This window comes from Hypomesus nipponensis, chromosome 15 (assembly GCF_054491055.1).
Source record: "Hypomesus nipponensis isolate SF chromosome 15, ASM5449105v1, whole genome shotgun sequence".
Classification (NCBI taxonomy): domain Eukaryota; kingdom Metazoa; phylum Chordata; class Actinopteri; order Osmeriformes; family Osmeridae; genus Hypomesus; species Hypomesus nipponensis.
Window position 1 is genome coordinate 15,804,833 of NC_140375.1, and position 16,156 is coordinate 15,820,988.

Below are 16,156 nucleotides of genomic sequence, written 5' to 3' on the forward strand. Positions count from 1 at the left end.
AACCCTAAACCTGCTGGTGAGTGTTTCCAGGTCACATGTTCAGTGTACGTGCAGTTCCGTTCTGGATTCACTTACGCCGGAAGTCAAGTTGTGTTATTGCTCAGCTCCAGTGTGCCCGTCATGTGATAGTTGTACAAGGAGTAGCTGACAGTAGCAATCAAGCTACCAGAAGAAACCAAACCAAGGAAAGAAGTTGGATTTTCATCCACAAGGGCCGATAAGTGGTCGGTTTCTCTTTTAAACCGTTTTTTGCCAAGAGAAGCTGGAGATAGGGGTCGCATAGTTTGGCACAACGCCGAACGCCCTGAGGACGACATGGGTTGCTGTTACAGCAGCGAGAACGAGACCACAGAGCAGGTAAGTAGCCGTTAGCCGATTAGCTATTAACAATTATGTATTCGTATTCGTGTCGATATTGAAGATACCCAAGGGCTTCATGTTCAGCTATTTATATACGATCGTCGTATGCAGTGACAAAATCAGTTCCGGTGGTTGTGGCGTTTGACTATGTGAAGCTAGCGAAATTTGTCACACAACAAGTGCTAAGATATCGTACCTACTGTAGCCTAGCTCCCTGCTCGGCACCCAAACATGTATTTAATATCTAGGTATCTGTGTGTCTGTGGGTCCAGAATGTGTAATCCATGCCCCTACTGCACTGCATGGGATTAAATTGACCAATGTTCACGCAGCGTCGCTTATCCAACATAATCAATTGCTGATAAGCCAGCCGACTAGCTAACAACAGCCAGACACTGCGTTTTAAATTGGCGTAGTCACATGTTCACTTTGGACTGCAGTCCTGACCAATCAACTTTGCAGTTGTTGTCATATGATCAACAACTTTTCATACTGTTGCGAGGAGGGTGGCCAACACAAGGAGTCAGCTTTACCTCTGGAAAATGGTTGTCTTTTTAAAGAACACCTATGTGGGTCTCGGATAATGACTGATGATGTTTGAAATCAGACTTGGTTTGTTTGGTGCTGATGAAATGCACAATACGTACATGATCAGGTATATTACATCGCCTTTAGCACCTGTGCTACACGGTGTAGCCTATAGAGAACTATCGATGGCTAACACCTTCTGATCATGAACATATATATGGGGAAAGACAAAGGAGCCGGGGAGTTGTGCCTATAATGATATTTGTATTTCCTGTTCCTCAGGATCCGGAGCGGAAGCCGTTGATTCCCCACCCGAACCCCGACAGCAAACCCCTCAATGGCACCGAATGGAGCCCTGCCAGTGTCCCATCAGCACGCACGGACGAACAGGCACTCCTGACATCCATCCTCCACAAGACAGCTCTGTAAGACTCACACAGATGCTAACTGCAAGCAACCTTCCACTGACTGATTGTGCTAACTGTATGGCCCTGTTCCTTTCAGAAACATCATTGATGTGTCCGCTGCAGACTCCCAAGGCATGGAGCAACATGAGTATATGGATAAAGCCCGGCAATACAGGTGTGTTAGGTTATGGTCAGTCACAGGTATATACTATTAGATGTTTGCTTTGTGACTGTGTCTAGTCTGGGCTTAACATGTTCTTTGTGCTTGTCTGTTTTCAGTACAAAGCTGGCTGTGTTCAACAGTAGTCTCTCTCAGAAGAAGCCCCAGCTATTCCCGTCCCTCACCAGCCAGCCTCACCAAGTGCTCGCTAGTGATCTGGTGCCATACTCCGATGTGGAACAGGTGAAAGACACGCACCATCAATTTACTATTCACACTGCCCATTAACAATGGTGCATACATGGTCGTCGGCTTCACACGCTGTGGTTTATCTCAATATTATATCGATTTGTTTTGCAGGTGTCCAAGATTGCAGCTTATGCTTTCAGTGCAATCTCTCAAATCAAGGTTGACGCAAAAGAAGATCTTGTGGTTCAGTTTGCTATCCCCTGAATCTGTGACACGGCCTCGACATAGCGCCCCGCTTCCACTCTCGCTTTGTCGCCTCTTCGCATCCCCAGGTCCATCATGCATACATACAGCTCAACCCCTGTGCTACTTGGTAATGTTACTAACAGCTACAGCTCAGGACAAAACTGATAATGGTCAAGTCTCAAATGATACCCTATACATACACATATAGCTGAACCAAGACTGCAGTCACCATGGTTTGATGAGAACCCCACTGAGAAAGAACCCTTTCACACACACACATTTAGAATCAGCTCTGGAAAACCATATATTTTTAATGTTTAAGACTTGTCCGGATATTTTACAATTTTTTCCAATCATAGTAAAAACAAAACAAAAAAAAAACACTGTATTTTTACATTTTTGTTTTGAGAAATGAGCTGCCAGGCGTCACCTAATTGATTTGCAAGATAGCTTACATGGTCTGTTGTGTACTTACTGATGTGTAGGTAGACAAGGATTCTTTGCTCTTCTCCAGAGGCCATAGCCACTGTAATGGAAGATTTGCATCTAGACCTAGCATACATTATCCTAATTCATCCAGAACAGGCACGCATATAAAGAGCGCAGTTACATTCAGTGTGTGTGTGTGTGTGTGTGTGTGTGTGGGGGGGGGGGGGGGCGTTAGGTTAAATGCCTGAGTTTACTAGGAGAAATTCTTTCTTTTTGCAGTTCTATAGCTCAAATACATTTACTGGATGCTGGTTCTTCAATTTGTATCTTTAACAGATTCATTAAAGGACGGGGGCAGGATACGGATGAGGGGCTTGTAAATGTATGTCAATGCCTTTGTACATAATTGTGTGATTCCCTCAGAAGCAGGAAATAGATTGTATGAAGCTCCTCTTAGTTGAGAGTTGGATGGTCAGAATGCTAAGGCATCACTGGGGTTGTGCAAGTAGCCAAGCAGAGTATTTCCAGTCACTAAAACACCTCAAACACAAAGGTGGAAGACTTTTAATAATAAAATATCAACAGATTGTAATAAGTAATCTTTTATTTGTTGTTGTGAAAGCAGTAACTAACGGCCATAACAGCAGTTTGAGAGATCAACATTAACATGATTATCCCTCTGCAGGGTAAAGGAGCTCTTGTGATTATTTATTTCTGTTTTAAGTGTATTTATCCTCTTTGTGGGGAGAGTGAGAGTGGTAAGAGACATGCCTCTCTGAGGTCTTTAAAGGGATGATCTGGGCTGTGATTTTTTTTTTTTTTTTTACAATTAATTTGGGCTTTTTGCTGTGTGCTCGTAGTATTTTTTTGTTTGTTCTGTTACTTCAACTGTATACTACTACCTGGATTACTTTGTACATTTTTAGGCTAGTACCAAAAAGTTTCAACATGTTAATCCATTTTCCCAGTTTATTGATTAATGCATTAAAGACTTTCAACAATAAGTTTTGGTTTGTGTGATCCTGAATTTGAGATGAGAGAGAAACTGAAGTGAAAGTAGTAGTATCCGCAGTTCTGTAATGAAACAAAAACTGCACACATCTACTAGCTTCACCACAACAAAGGGAAAATAAAATTAATCAAACAAAATTGACATAATACTTTATTTCAAAGCTTCCCAGCTTGAGTTTGGGATCAAGGAACTTCTTACACAAGTTCTCTCGTTGCCTTTCCATGGATAGAGGTCAGGTTCCCTTCCTACCGCTTTTGCCACGGTTTCCAGGGCACTGCCAGATTTGAGCAAGGGTTCTCTCCTGGCGTGTTATAGCACTGAAGTCAAATTTTTTCAATTGAGGCAGAACTGCAATCACATACCTCCTAACAGACAAAGACATGTGATACAATATTATGGGATGCCTCTAATGTACAATAATACATGTGTTAAGCAGATGCCTCTTAACCCTAAGTAGTATTCAGAGGTGTATAACCCTAATTTCATTTAAGACAGAGCCTGGGTACTGTACATGTGTAAATGGTGTTGCTAGGCAGACAGCAACACTGAGTAACTGGACCCTGATCTCTGCTCCTTTTAAGCACCTGTCAGAAATCTAAACAGCTGCAAGCTAGCTCAGCACCGGTTACACATAGCACACACATACAGCTCTCAGATGGTGCACTCTAAAAACCTTTTGAGGCTGAGGACAGGATGAGCTATGGGTGTCTGCAGGTTCCAGTTCACTTCTACCCAACATATTGGATGATCACATATAAATAGATGTTAGGGGGGGGGGGGGGGGTATTTGTGTCGGTACCTGTAGCCTTTCTCGTTTTCTACAGAGTTTCCATGCATGGTGAGTGTGTGCAGGAAGGGCAGGGCTCCTAGTTTGTCCACCTCTGAAAGGTTACTGATGCTGTTACCATGGAGATACAACACCCGCAGCTCTGGAAGCTCACAGAGGACCTGAGAGAGTTTAATTTGATAATTTACTGATTTAATCATTTAAAAAACACACTGAGCATAAAGTTGACGGTTGGTGACCGTTGGTAGTAACCCGATATGATATGGAGTACTAGGCCTACACCATGACGACGAAGACTCACTGCGTTTATGTGTGATATGTCATTGAAGGAGAGGTCCAGCCAGGACAGCAAAGCTGGTTCAGAGAAGTAGTGTTTGACAGTTTCACAAAGGCCACTCAGTTCGGTGAGGAAGTTGTTGTTGAGACGTAGCGAACGGCTGCAGAACTTATCCTCCGAGTTCTTTCTGACTGGCCGCAGTCCGTGATTGGGCTCCTCGTTCAGTGCATCTTAGAGAAAAAGTGAGAGAAAGTAAACGTTGATAGACAGGAAGATTGTGAGTGAGAAAGGTGAACGTGATTAACAGTAAACTGTTGCCCGGAACAGTCACATTATTATTAAGTTTTTACCTGCCACGGAACTAAGGCTTTTGAATGAAAAATCCACCGGAGCTCCATACATTTTTCAGCCTTTTGAAAGTAAAACAAGTCTTATAGTAGACTTATAGACTTAAGTCTTATAGAGATATTCTAAGAACCTACATGAATATATTAACGTTAGCAGATCATTAGCTATATATAATGCACAACAACTTGAAATAAGCTTCTCCCATCACCCTGCTGGTTAAAAAGAAACTTGAACTAAGATTCAACAAACGTTTCCACATTAGCCATTTAATTTGCTAACCAGCATCCTATTGAGATAAAGCTTCAAAATATAACTATCACTATCATCTATAACTATGAACAATATATTGACTGTGGTATACACGTTGCAAAATAATATTTATAGGAATTTAGCCATGTAAACGTGGCGCAGAAAGCTTTGTTTACATGGAGAGCTCACACTGTTTTGGAACTACACACTCCAACAAACCCGTTTCCAAGGTGACGGGGTGGGAAATGTAGTTTGTTGTTTACTTTTAATTGTCCTTGGTGTGTAGTTTTACACAAAATAAACCTTTAAATACCTCCAACCTTTGTAATAAATGTTTATACATACAAAAGGTTGATTTATATGAAGTGCAAAGGCACATTTAAAACGTACATAATCAGGAAAACTGTTTCCAAGAACTACAGTGACTGTGTATTGGCTAGAGCCCATCTACGTCCGCCCGTTCCTTAGTCACTTTCCGGTACAATCACCAATCAACGCTATGCAGCTTCAGTTGCGCCGAAATTTAAAAGAAGGACGGGTCGAAGAATACGAAAGGGTCAAGTTAGCTCTAATATTTCGGAAGATTACTTTTCGGGCTGGCAGGTAGGTTCAGTTTATTTTCTAAATATGCTCGGAATCTACCTATCTATAAATGTTTCCTAATGGGGCACATAGTTTCTGCACGTTAGAGAGTGACTGCAAACATTTGAAACAGACAGGTTTTCTGACTACACGCCTCGGTTCAGGATAACTAGCCTACAGTAGCTGACACTGATAATGACTAACCGTAGCCTGGTACTGAACTGTATCCTCCTTGCTTGTTTTTGATTTATACCTTTTGTAGATTTGAGACCGACTGTTAATGTAATGGTAGTAGCTTAGTTAGTTTGTGCCAGTCACGGATCTACATTAATCAGCCAACCACGCTACTGAATCTAGTTAGCTAGAAAAATATTTTTTCAATTTGAGTCTCTTCCAATTTTAGCTCTACAATTTTGCTTACCATTTCGCTTGCACATCTAGTTAACGTCCGTGAAATGGCCATCGACAAACTGAAAGAAGAGGCGATTTTGGAATGGGTAAGAAGGCAATTTTAAAACTAGTTAGCGCTAGCAAACATAAGCACTACCTGTTGAAGAAAACAGTACATACTTGACAATTGGTTTGTTACTGAGTAGTGAGTACAACAACTCGCACTGATCCAAACAGGTCAACAGCATGAAGTTGGATCTGCCGGTTTTCAGGATAATCGATTTACAAGACGGACTTTTACTGATGAGAATTGTGCATAAATTGTAAGTTGAAACAGATTTCCTTAACCAGCATGTGTTGTGAATCGAGTATGTTTATTTTATTTGTTTATGTCATTTATCTCTCCTGTCTCAATTTCAGAAAGAAAGAACCCCCTGAGAACATTCTGGAGCTGCCTGAAGACAGGTTCCAGTTCATCGCTGACTTCTTGCAAAGTAAATCAAGTTTTACTGATAAGGAATGTTCAGGAACATCACAAAGTACACCCAGACTATATGATTTTAAATCACTTCTATCTATTAGGAGAATGCAGATACCTTGCAAGCCAGGGAACTCTGGTCAACTGGGACAACCTTGTACATGGAATAAACCTTGAGGTGGAGCTGTCAAAGGTGTGTTATGCACATCGAAAAATCATATGTGATGTCAAGTCGCTGTGTAATTGTATGTTCAAATGTCTCACTTTTCCTGTTGTGTTTTTAGGTTGTTTTGTTGCTGCTGTTCCAGGCTTCTATGAAAGGCTCTCAAAATCTCAATGTTCTGGAGTATAGAATTGAGGTAGAAGGATTCCTGATCCATGTGATGCACAAGCCATAAACCAGTAGAGAACAGTAGAGTGATTTGTTTTTCTTCCCTTGGCTTTAGCTTGAACTTGCATCCATGCTTCGCTTTGTAATGGATAGTGAGAATGAAATCAGCATAAGCAATTGCCTGGAAAAATACCTGAAAAAGGAATGTAAGTTGTGATGATTTTTTTTTTTTTCTTTCCTTCATGAATATTAATGGTTTACATGGCTTTCCAAATAAAAACATAATAAACTCCTGTCTCCCATGGCTCTCTAACCCTCAGCGGTGGTATCCAAGCTTGTGAGTAGTGACAGTTCCACTGCCTCCTTCACAGACGACGAGTCCCCAGTCTTCCAGCGCTCTCAGAGGGTGCAATTCCTGGAGCTCAACACTGTCGCCACCTCTTCTGTGAGGTAGCATTAACTTGACATGCATGCCTGGACACCCTCATTTCTCTCAGGGATCAATAAAGTACCTGATTATTTTTTATATCTTATCTGACAAATCTAATAGCTTACTGCTTGTTGAGAATTTGGACCAATTATGTAATGTACTTTAACATCTGTTATATCTTTTTTTTTTTAAGAATCTAGCTTAAGAATAGGATAACTTTTTATTTGCATCTGGGCTTAATAAAAATGGCTTATCACTAGACACAGCTAGCCACATCCTCCTTTTCTCCAAAGCTCTCCTCTGCAAGACATCATGAGAACTCCTCAGTTCCAGCGGAGGATGCGGCTGAAGGAGCTGGCCCAAGAGAGAGATGAGAGACGAGTTGGAAAGAGAGCTGACCAACAGCAAAGCCACGATCCAACAGAGAGGTATCAGTCCAAGATCACTCTCCTGTAAAACCTTCAGCTTTTTTGTTTTGAGAAGAACTTCTCAAATGTTCTTGCTCTGCTGACACACTTGTGTTCTTCCAGAGACTCTGATCCACCAGTTGCAGCACCGTTTGGAGAGACTGCAAAGGGAGCAAGCAGCGCTGGAGGAGGGTCCTAGAGCAGAGCTGGAGGAAATGAACACTAAGAACCAGCGGTAGGGGGGGAATAGAGCCTGTGTGATCTTCAAAGTTCCGGCTCTGTAACTGTATCTGATAAACGGAGTGTCTCTCACAGGCTGCAGTCTCGTCTCCACGAGGTTCTGAAACAGCACCAAGATCTGAAGACCGCCTCCTCTCACATGGAACGCAAGGTGGACGAGCTCACAGAGGAAAACGGGACTCTCTCTGTCCAGGTGATGACTGAAAACCAGCTTTATGTGTTGGTGTACAGAGCTTAAGGGCTTTTGGCGAACATATGTGTCCTTTGTTTGTGTGTGTTTGTGTGTCAGGTGGGAGAGGTGTGTTCTCGGCTGGTCAGAGCCGAGACTGAGTTGGGGAGGCTGACGGAGACACAGACGTCAGCTCAGGAGAAATGGAGCAGCAAAAACAAACAGCTTTCAGCAGAACTCAGACATGCAACTGCAGAAAAGGTAAATGGGTCTCGACCTTAAAGGCAGGGTCTGGAAGTTTGGCGAACCTAGCAGTTTTGACTTGAGTTTTGAAGGGATTCACACCCAAATATCCCAACCCCTCCCTTCAAAGACACCCGCCCTAAAAACACATAACTTTTGCCGGGAGGTAGACAGACAGATAAGCAGCCTGACCAATTTGGTCCATCATTAAGTTCGGTCCAAACTCAATGATGATGATGATGATATTACACTCCTGTTATGCTCACAGATGTCAGATTTATGATTTATGTGAAACCTGTTTCTCAGCATGTGAAGTTTATTTAATCAAATATGACAGAAGAGCATCTCCAACCCCCCCCCCCAATAGAAGTGTACATTATACAAAATAAATGTTGGTGTTGCTTCCTGACAAGTGATATCATGACGACCTGTGTCATCTCTGCCCTTCAGGAGTGTTTAAATGAAAAACTTGAGATCCTTCAAAGTAAGATCCAGTCTCTGGAAGATGAGCTCAGTCGAACCTTGGCCCAGGAGAAAGGGGAGAGCATGGGACCCATCATGGAGGTAAGCAGAGGCATCACAAATGTATCACTTCTGAGTCTGTCCCCTGTCTGATAGCAGATGCTATGAATATTGACAGTTTTACTTAAACCAAATGGCCTTTTCTTCACAGTGGGAGCAGCTGAGACAGGAGCTGGTTGCTGCCATGCTCAGACACACTGAGCTGGAAGTCACCATCTCCAGTCTGGAGGGGCAGATCCAACAGACCAAGGCCCAGCATGCAGAGGAGAAGGCCCAGCTTCAGTCAGAGAGCCAGCTTCTCCGGGAGGTTGTGTCTGACCTCCAGGGGACCCTGAGTGCTCTCAAGGCTGAAAAAGAAGCTCTTCAACTGGCCTTGAAGGGACAGAGCGACTCTCTTAATGCCCAGCTCCAGAGCCTGAGCAAAGAGTTGGACCGCCTTACCACTGCCATTCAGCAGAAGGAAAAGGAGGTGCAGGCACTAAGAGAAGAGGTTCAGGAGGAGAGGAGGAAGGGAGGGGAGCTGAGCCTAGCCTTAGAGAAACAGGGGAGAGAGGCCAGGGAAGAGATTCAGGGTTTGAAGGTCCAGGTGGAGACCATGGAAACATCTCTCAAGGGGGCCGAGAATGATATCCAGGCCAGGGAAGGGCAACTGGTGAGGTTTCAGAATGAGAGCTTGGCACAGAAAGAGCAGCTGCGAGAGGAGATCCAAAGTCTCAGGGTTCATATGCACAGCATGGAGGAGTCCCTGAGGAAAGCCGAGCAGGACATGAGGGCTAAGGAGGAGCAGCTCACAAGCTACCAGCAAGAGAACACCAAACAAGCAGACATGCTGCAGGAATGTGTGGCCGTTACCAAGGAGGAGGTTGAAAGACTAAAGGAAGCACAGAGTGAGAAGGAGGTTCTCCTCCTCCAGGCCACAGAGAAGATGGAGGCCCTCCAGGCAGAGATCTCTACCGTCTCGTCTCTCTCTGCAGATAAAGACCTGCAGCTCAGCAGCCTGAGAGAGGAAGTAGCAAACCAGAGCAACTCACTGAGGAGCGCTGAGCAGGAGGTGCAGGCCAAGGAGGAGCTGCTTGCCAAGTTGCAGGAGGAGAACATCCAACAGAAGGAGGTGCTGCAACAGGAGATCCAGTGCTTGAAGGTCCAGATGGAGAGCATGGGTGACTCCCTTAGGAGGGCTGAAGAAGAAATCCAGACCAAGGAGGAGCATCTGGCTAGGAGCCAGGAGGAGAGTTCCCATCAGAAGGAGGCTCTCCAGGGGGTGATCCAGAGTCTGAAATGCCAGGTGGACAGTGTGGAGGCTTTGCTGACAAAGGCCGATGATGAGCTGCAGCAAAGAGAAGAACTGCTGGCTAGGTTGCAGAACGACAGTGCCCGGCAGGAAGAGCTGCTTCAGGCAGAGATTCAGAGCCTGACTGTACAGGTGGGCAGCATGAGTGCCTCTCTTCAGAAAGCCTTGGAGGACACCAAGGCCAAAGAGGAGCAGCTTGCCATGCAACAGCAAGACAGCACCCAGCTAAAGGAGGCATTGCAGGAGAAGCTGTCCATGTCTGACGAGGAAGTGCATAAGCTGAAACAGGAAGTCCAGACCAAGGAGGAGCTTCTAGAAATACTGAAAAAGGACAACTCGGCTCAGAGTGTGCTGCAAGAGGAGATCCTGGCTGTCAAAGAACAAATTGGGAACCTGAATGCCACTTTGAGAAAGGCTGAGGTGGAGATGAGCACCAAAGAGGAACAGCTGGCCAAGACCAAACAGGATAGTGCCCAACAGGTGGAGATGCTGCAAAACCTCTTGTCTGCTTCTGAGGGAGAGGTGGGAAGGTGGAAGCTGGCTCAGAGTGAGAAGGAGGTTCTCCTCCTCCAGGCCACAGAGAAGATGGAGGCCCTCCAGGCAGAGATCTCTACCGTCTCGTCTCTCTCTGCAGATAAAGACCTGCAGCTCAGCAGCCTGAGAGAGGAAGTAGCAAACCAGAGCAACTCACTGAGGAGCGCTGAGCAGGAGGTGCAGGCCAAGGAGGAGCTGCTTGCCAAGTTGCAGGAGGAGAACATCCAACAGAAGGAGGTGCTGCAACAGGAGATCCAGTGCTTGAAGGTCCAGATGGAGAGCATGGGTGACTCCCTTAGGAGGGCTGAGGAAGAAATCCAGACCAAGGAGCAGCAGCTGGCTAGGAGCCAGGAGGAGTTTGTCTACCAGAAAGAGGAGTTTCAGGATCATGTGGCCTCCAATGAAAAGGAGGTGCAGAGCATAAAGGAGGAGGTGCAGGCTAAGGAAGAACAGTTGGAAGCATTGAAACTGGAGATCTGTTCCCAGAAAGGCATGCTGCAGGAGGAGATCCAGAGTCTAAAGACGCAGATGGAGAATATGGTAACTTCTCTCAGTAAGGCTGAAGAGGACATTCAAGCCAAAAAGGAGCAGCTGGCCAAGAAGGAGCAGGACCATATCCAACAAAAGGAGGTGCTACAGAGCCATGTGGCTGCCACAGAGGATGAGGTGAGAGAACTGAAGCTGGCTCACAGTGAGAAGGAGGTTCTCCTCCTCCAGGTCACAGAGAAGATGGAGGCCCTCCAGGCAGAGATCTCTACCGTCTCGTCTCTCTCTGCGGATAAAGACCTGCAGCTCGGCAGCCTGAGAGAGGAAGTAGCAAACCAGAGCAACTCACTGAGGATCGCTGAGCAGGAGGTGCAGGCCAAGGAGGAGCTGCTTGCCAAGTTGCAGGAGGAGAACATCCAACAGAAGGAGTTGCTGGAGGGCCGCGTGTCGGCCTCTGAGGAGGAGATCAAGAATCTGAGGATTGATGTCCGGTCCAAGGAGGAGCTGCTGGACAGCTGGCAGAAGGAGAAAGCTCAACAGCAAGTCAAGATCCAGGGCTTGGAGGTTGACATGGAGAGCATGGACAACTCCATCAGGAAGGCCAATCAGGAGATCCAAGCTAAGCAAGAGGAACTGTCCAAGCAAAACCAATTTGACACCCAACAGAGGGAGGTCCTGCAGGAGAAGTTATCTGCTTCTGAGGAGGAGTTGAGGAGGCTGAAAAATGACATTCAAACCAAAGAGGAGCTACTGGCCAGGCAGCAGCAGGAGGTGCTGCAGCAGGAGCTGGCAACCAAGGAGGTGAACCTCAGGGAAAAAGATGTATTCCTTCACGAGAAGGAAGCGCTTGAAACCAGGGTCCTCCAGGCTGAAGGGGTTCAGAAGGAGCTGGAGGGGCAGCTTGAGGTGCTGCGCCTGGAGAAGGAGAGCTTGGTTGCAGCCAAACGGGCTATGGAGAGGAAGGTTCACGCTTCCCATACGCTGGAGGAGGTACTGCAGCGGGAGATGGCTTCTCTGCGGTCGGAGAGGGATAGACTCATGGAGATGCAGATGCAGTCTGAGGAGAGGGAGAAGCTGACAAGAGACATGCTGGAGGAACTCTCCGCAAAGACCGAGGCGGTTGAACACTACAAAGCACAGGTAGGCCATCTGCCTAACTGCATCACACACAGACGTCTCTCTTATCTACACATTTGCATGTGTGTGTGTGTGTGTGTGTGTATATATATAGACACACACACACACACAACAAACGGCCGGTGTTGTGGCATTACCAGGTGGAGAAGGCCAAGGCCCACTACGATGGGAAGAAGCTTCAGCTGCAGGAGAGCCAGGGCCAGGTGCAGGAACTCCAGCGCTGCCTGGACGTCAAGGAGCTCGAGTTCAAGGCCGTCTCTCAGGAAATGATACTGCTGAATATGGACCTGGATAAGGTTCGGAGCAATGAAAAGCTGCTCAGTAGTCAAGTCGCCAGTCTGGGGGCACAGGTACTGTATTTATGCACACGTACATATGTACAAGCTGGTCATACACTAAATGTGTGTGTGTGTGTGTGTGTGTGTGTGTGTGTGTATATGTAATTTCTTTAAATCAAGTTATTATATTTGAATTTTGTTTTTGTTTTTACAAGCTGGCATTTGCGGATCGTAACCTGCGTGAGCAGGGCAGGTATCGGGGGGGTCTGGAGAGTAAGGAGGGGGAGCCCCAGAAGATCCACACGCAACAAGACAAAAGCAACGACAGTCTCGATTACAGCTTGGATGACTCGCTTAACACCACACGGTAATCTTTACCATTCACCTCCACTATACCTCAATCACTTTGTGGGATTGAACTCCCTCTTAAGACCCAGGCCAGTGTTTAACTTCAGATCTGCCCGTACAGGAAACCATCGTTTCCGGAGGAGTCCAGCACACCCATGGTCCGTAGCTCTGAGCGCCTGGCCTCGAAGCGCAGAGCTCTGCAAGGGGAATCCCTGGAGACCCTCTACTTCACCCCCATGAACTCCCGCCAGCAAAACAGGTCAGTTCATCTCTCTGAAGGTCCACATGCAACTCTGGTTATCACACAAGCACCTCCTCTGAATTCTGAATAAGACTGAAAAATAATGTGTGTGTTGATACTAGGACCAGTACGGACAGGAGGCTTGAAGGCAGCATCACCTCTCTAGCGGAGCTGGCTCTGGATTCAGCCCGTAAACCCCCCACCTCCTCAGCTAGACGCCGAAGAACCACCCAGGTTATTAACATCACCATGAGCAAGGTAGATGGAGCATGTGTCTCACACTAAGCAGGGAATGATCTCTGATGATGTTTTCGCTAGTGGCAAGTCCTCTTGACTCCTCTCCCTCCCTCTGTGACATGTAGAAAACTCCAGGCCGTGGCGAAGAAGTGACCAACGAAGACAACGGGACGTTCTTCACCCTGCCGGCTGCTCGCTCCCATCCCAACCTGACGCACTCGCAGGCTTCTCGCCCTGTCTCCATGGAGATCTTCAGCACGCCAGGGAAAGCAGGCTTCGGCTCCAGCGACCAGCTCCTGAGCCTTCCGGGATACAGGCGAAGCACTGCCCACAGCATGCCCCCGCCGCGGAGTGAGTTGGACGCACACCCCACCAACAGAGGGTGCACGGTTTCGGTTGACTGGGGCATAGTTATCTAAATAATGTGCTGTGTGTGTGTGTGTGTGTGTGTGTGTGCAGGCACCAGCACGTTCTGTGTCGGTGCAGATAATGAGCCTGAGCAGGCGGGTGATGACTGGATGCGGATTGCGGAGCTGCAGGCCAGAAACAAGGCCTGTCTGCCCCATCTCAAGAGCAGCTACCCCCTGGAGGTCAAGGTACGGAGTACTCAAATCCAAATGTATTTGTATAGTCCTTTTTTACAAGCAATGAGTACTCGCGCGCACGCACACACACACGTTATGTCACAGACATACAGTTGCCGTTCTGTATGATTGGTGTGCGTCTGTCAGCTGTAGTTTGCTCTCGCCGAGAGGTGCTGTAGTCTCTGTGGACATCTCCATCGAAGCCTGGCTTCTGTTCCCCCAGCCTGTCGCCACTCCTGCGTTCACCCTCACGGATGACGACCTGCGCATGGGTGACCCCACAGAGACCATCCGCAGGGCCTCCATGATGCCCGGCCAGATCCTGGACTCCCTCTCCTCGCACCGCCTCTCCATGATGCCTGGCCAGATCCTGGACTCCCTCTCCTCGCACCGCCTCTCCATGATGCCCGGACAGATTGGGGCGGGTGTCAGCTCTCACCGGCTCTCTCTGGCGCCCAAAGCCAGTGAATCCCACATCAGCCAAAGCCACGGCCGAGCCAATGGCAAACGGTCGGCTGACCAGCTACAGACCCTCTCGCCGCAGGTGGGCAGAGAAGAGGGATGGAAGGGCAGCTTAAAGTACACCATGTAGACAGTGTGTGGTTGAAATCTGAGCTTTTGTTGAAGGTCTTCCCTGCTTTTTCTCGTTTTTCTTTCTCAGTCTAAGCGCCAGGCCAGCTGTTTCCCTCGTCCCTTGACCCCCAAAGATAAAAACCGGGTGGTGTCCTCCAGCACCTTCAAAAGCCAGCCGCTCAGTCCGGTGAGTCACCCGGATCGTTCACACTTAGACGTCGTAAACGTTACTCGTTTCCTGTCCTTAAGTCCTTCCTCTCTCCTGTCCACCCCCCACGCAGGCTAACAGGAGACAGTCAACAATGTTCACCATCGAGAACACGCCTCAGAAGGCCTCCAAGAACCTCCTGCAGCGAGGCATGAACAAGCTGCGGAGCTCGACCAGAAAGTCTCCAGGGAACTCCTCCAGGAAGTCTCCTGGGAACTCCTCCAGGAAGTCTCCTGGGAACTCCTCCAGGAAGTCTCCGGCACAAGTTGCTCGTAGGTCCCCCAGGAAGCAGGTGGGGGTTCCCCGGGTCGGAACAACCAGACCCGCCGCTCAGTCTCCTCAGGTGGGAGCTGAGGAGAAAAGGAGATCCCCTCGCACCAGCAGGAACGCGGCCCCTAGTCTAACCTCTAGCGCTCGCAAGGTAAGCCAACACACACACATGCAAGTAACTGACAAGGAATCCTAGATGGAGATAACACCATATCAGAGCTATCTTAACTTCTGAGTTATATTATGTGTGTGTGTGTATTCAGGACCTTGCTGTTTCCGGAGCATCTGGTCATTAAAGGTCTTGTCATCTTATTCAAACAGATTTTGGTCTTCAGGGTCTCTCACTTTACACACCATTTGTTGTTTACCTTATGATTGAGAGAACCATGATAGAAGTCTCTTTTTTTATTTTTTTTATTGAACTGCACTTTTTCCCTCCATTATATCTAGTGGTGTGCATGCATGTGATGTATTTGTGTTTGTTAATATCATACTTTACAGCACTATGAGGAATGTGGTGTCTTTCCCCAGAAGTGGGGCTGATGTAGTGGACTGTTGTAGTGGACTGTTGTCTGGTGAATCACTGATCTCCTGTGTTTCTCCCTTAGATGATGAACTTCAGGATGAAGGTGTGAAGAACCATCACTGATACTATGTGCACATGATACTACTATGTGCACATGGTATATACTTTACATAGAATCCACATGATTTTCTTTTAAGAATCCAATCTTATTTCTCATTATGTGCAATTTGGATACAGTGATTTGCATATTGCATACTTTATTGCATACTTTTTTTTTTTAAGGTTTGTCTAAAAGGCTTCCTGTCTGTTGATATGTTTTAATTATATTTCAATCGCACTTATAGACATCTACATCACATATGTTGAATTACTTTCTTATGGTTTAGGTTGGGTCTCAGTAAGACATAGATGCTGCCAATGTTATTTTTTATCATGGATGTTTTATAGGTCAATTTTCTTCTTGTGCACATTTTACTTGTTTTTCCTCTTTCTTTCCTTTAAAAGCTTGTATTATTCAAATTAATTTCTTGATTATGTAATATATACATGTTCTTACTGGGCTTTAAATAAAAAATTAAAAAATGTAATGGATGCGTATCCGTATAATATTTTGATTGAATCCAACAATTTGCACCGAGTGGTAAAATTAGGACATTCTA

The 16,156-nt window shown here is 46.4% G+C and overlaps 3 protein-coding genes across 5 annotated transcripts; 2 read left to right on the forward strand and 1 right to left on the reverse strand.

Moving 5' to 3' along the window:
* Nucleotides 1–71: 71 nt before the first annotated feature.
* On the forward strand, nt 72–3,323 carry lamtor1 (late endosomal/lysosomal adaptor, MAPK and MTOR activator 1). The gene is made up of 5 exons (XM_084674068.1): nt 72–357; nt 1,171–1,313; nt 1,393–1,470; nt 1,575–1,698; nt 1,816–3,323. Exons 1-5 carry the CDS (start codon nt 316–318, stop codon nt 1,906–1,908), a joined length of 480 nt encoding a protein of 159 aa, XP_084530194.1. The 5' UTR covers nt 72–315; the 3' UTR covers nt 1,909–3,323.
* Nucleotides 3,324–3,406: 83 nt separating this feature from the next.
* lrrc51 (leucine rich repeat containing 51) lies at nt 3,407–5,202 on the reverse strand. 3 transcript variants are annotated; one of them, XM_084674067.1, is made up of 5 exons: nt 5,184–5,202; nt 4,746–4,805; nt 4,420–4,625; nt 4,131–4,279; nt 3,407–3,696 (listed from the first exon to the last, which is right to left on the reverse strand). In XM_084674067.1, the coding sequence occupies exons 2-5, from the start codon at nt 4,795–4,797 to the stop codon at nt 3,564–3,566; spliced, it is 540 nt and encodes a 179-aa protein (XP_084530193.1). In that variant the 5' UTR covers nt 4,798–4,805; nt 5,184–5,202; the 3' UTR covers nt 3,407–3,563. The 3 variants fall into 3 exon arrangements, with proteins under 3 accessions (XP_084530193.1, XP_084530192.1, XP_084530191.1); XM_084674066.1 differs by having other exon boundaries at nt 5,169–5,193; XM_084674065.1 differs by lacking the exon at nt 5,184–5,202 and adding an exon at nt 5,023–5,154.
* Nucleotides 5,203–5,318: 116 nt separating this feature from the next.
* On the forward strand, nt 5,319–16,081 carry numa1 (nuclear mitotic apparatus protein 1). The gene is given in 25 exon segments (XM_084674064.1): nt 5,319–5,595; nt 6,016–6,071; nt 6,202–6,287; nt 6,385–6,458; nt 6,547–6,635; nt 6,727–6,801; nt 6,889–6,979; nt 7,094–7,223; nt 7,497–7,574; nt 7,576–7,631; nt 7,734–7,845; nt 7,926–8,043; nt 8,140–8,280; nt 8,713–8,826; nt 8,936–12,235; nt 12,373–12,582; nt 12,726–12,877; nt 12,980–13,117; nt 13,222–13,357; nt 13,462–13,687; nt 13,796–13,932; nt 14,144–14,464; nt 14,582–14,680; nt 14,775–15,122; nt 15,580–16,081. Coding segments are annotated over 24 exon segments (6,300 nt in total). The 5' UTR covers nt 5,319–5,595; nt 6,016–6,029; the 3' UTR covers nt 15,607–16,081.
* Nucleotides 16,082–16,156: the final 75 nt, after the last annotated feature.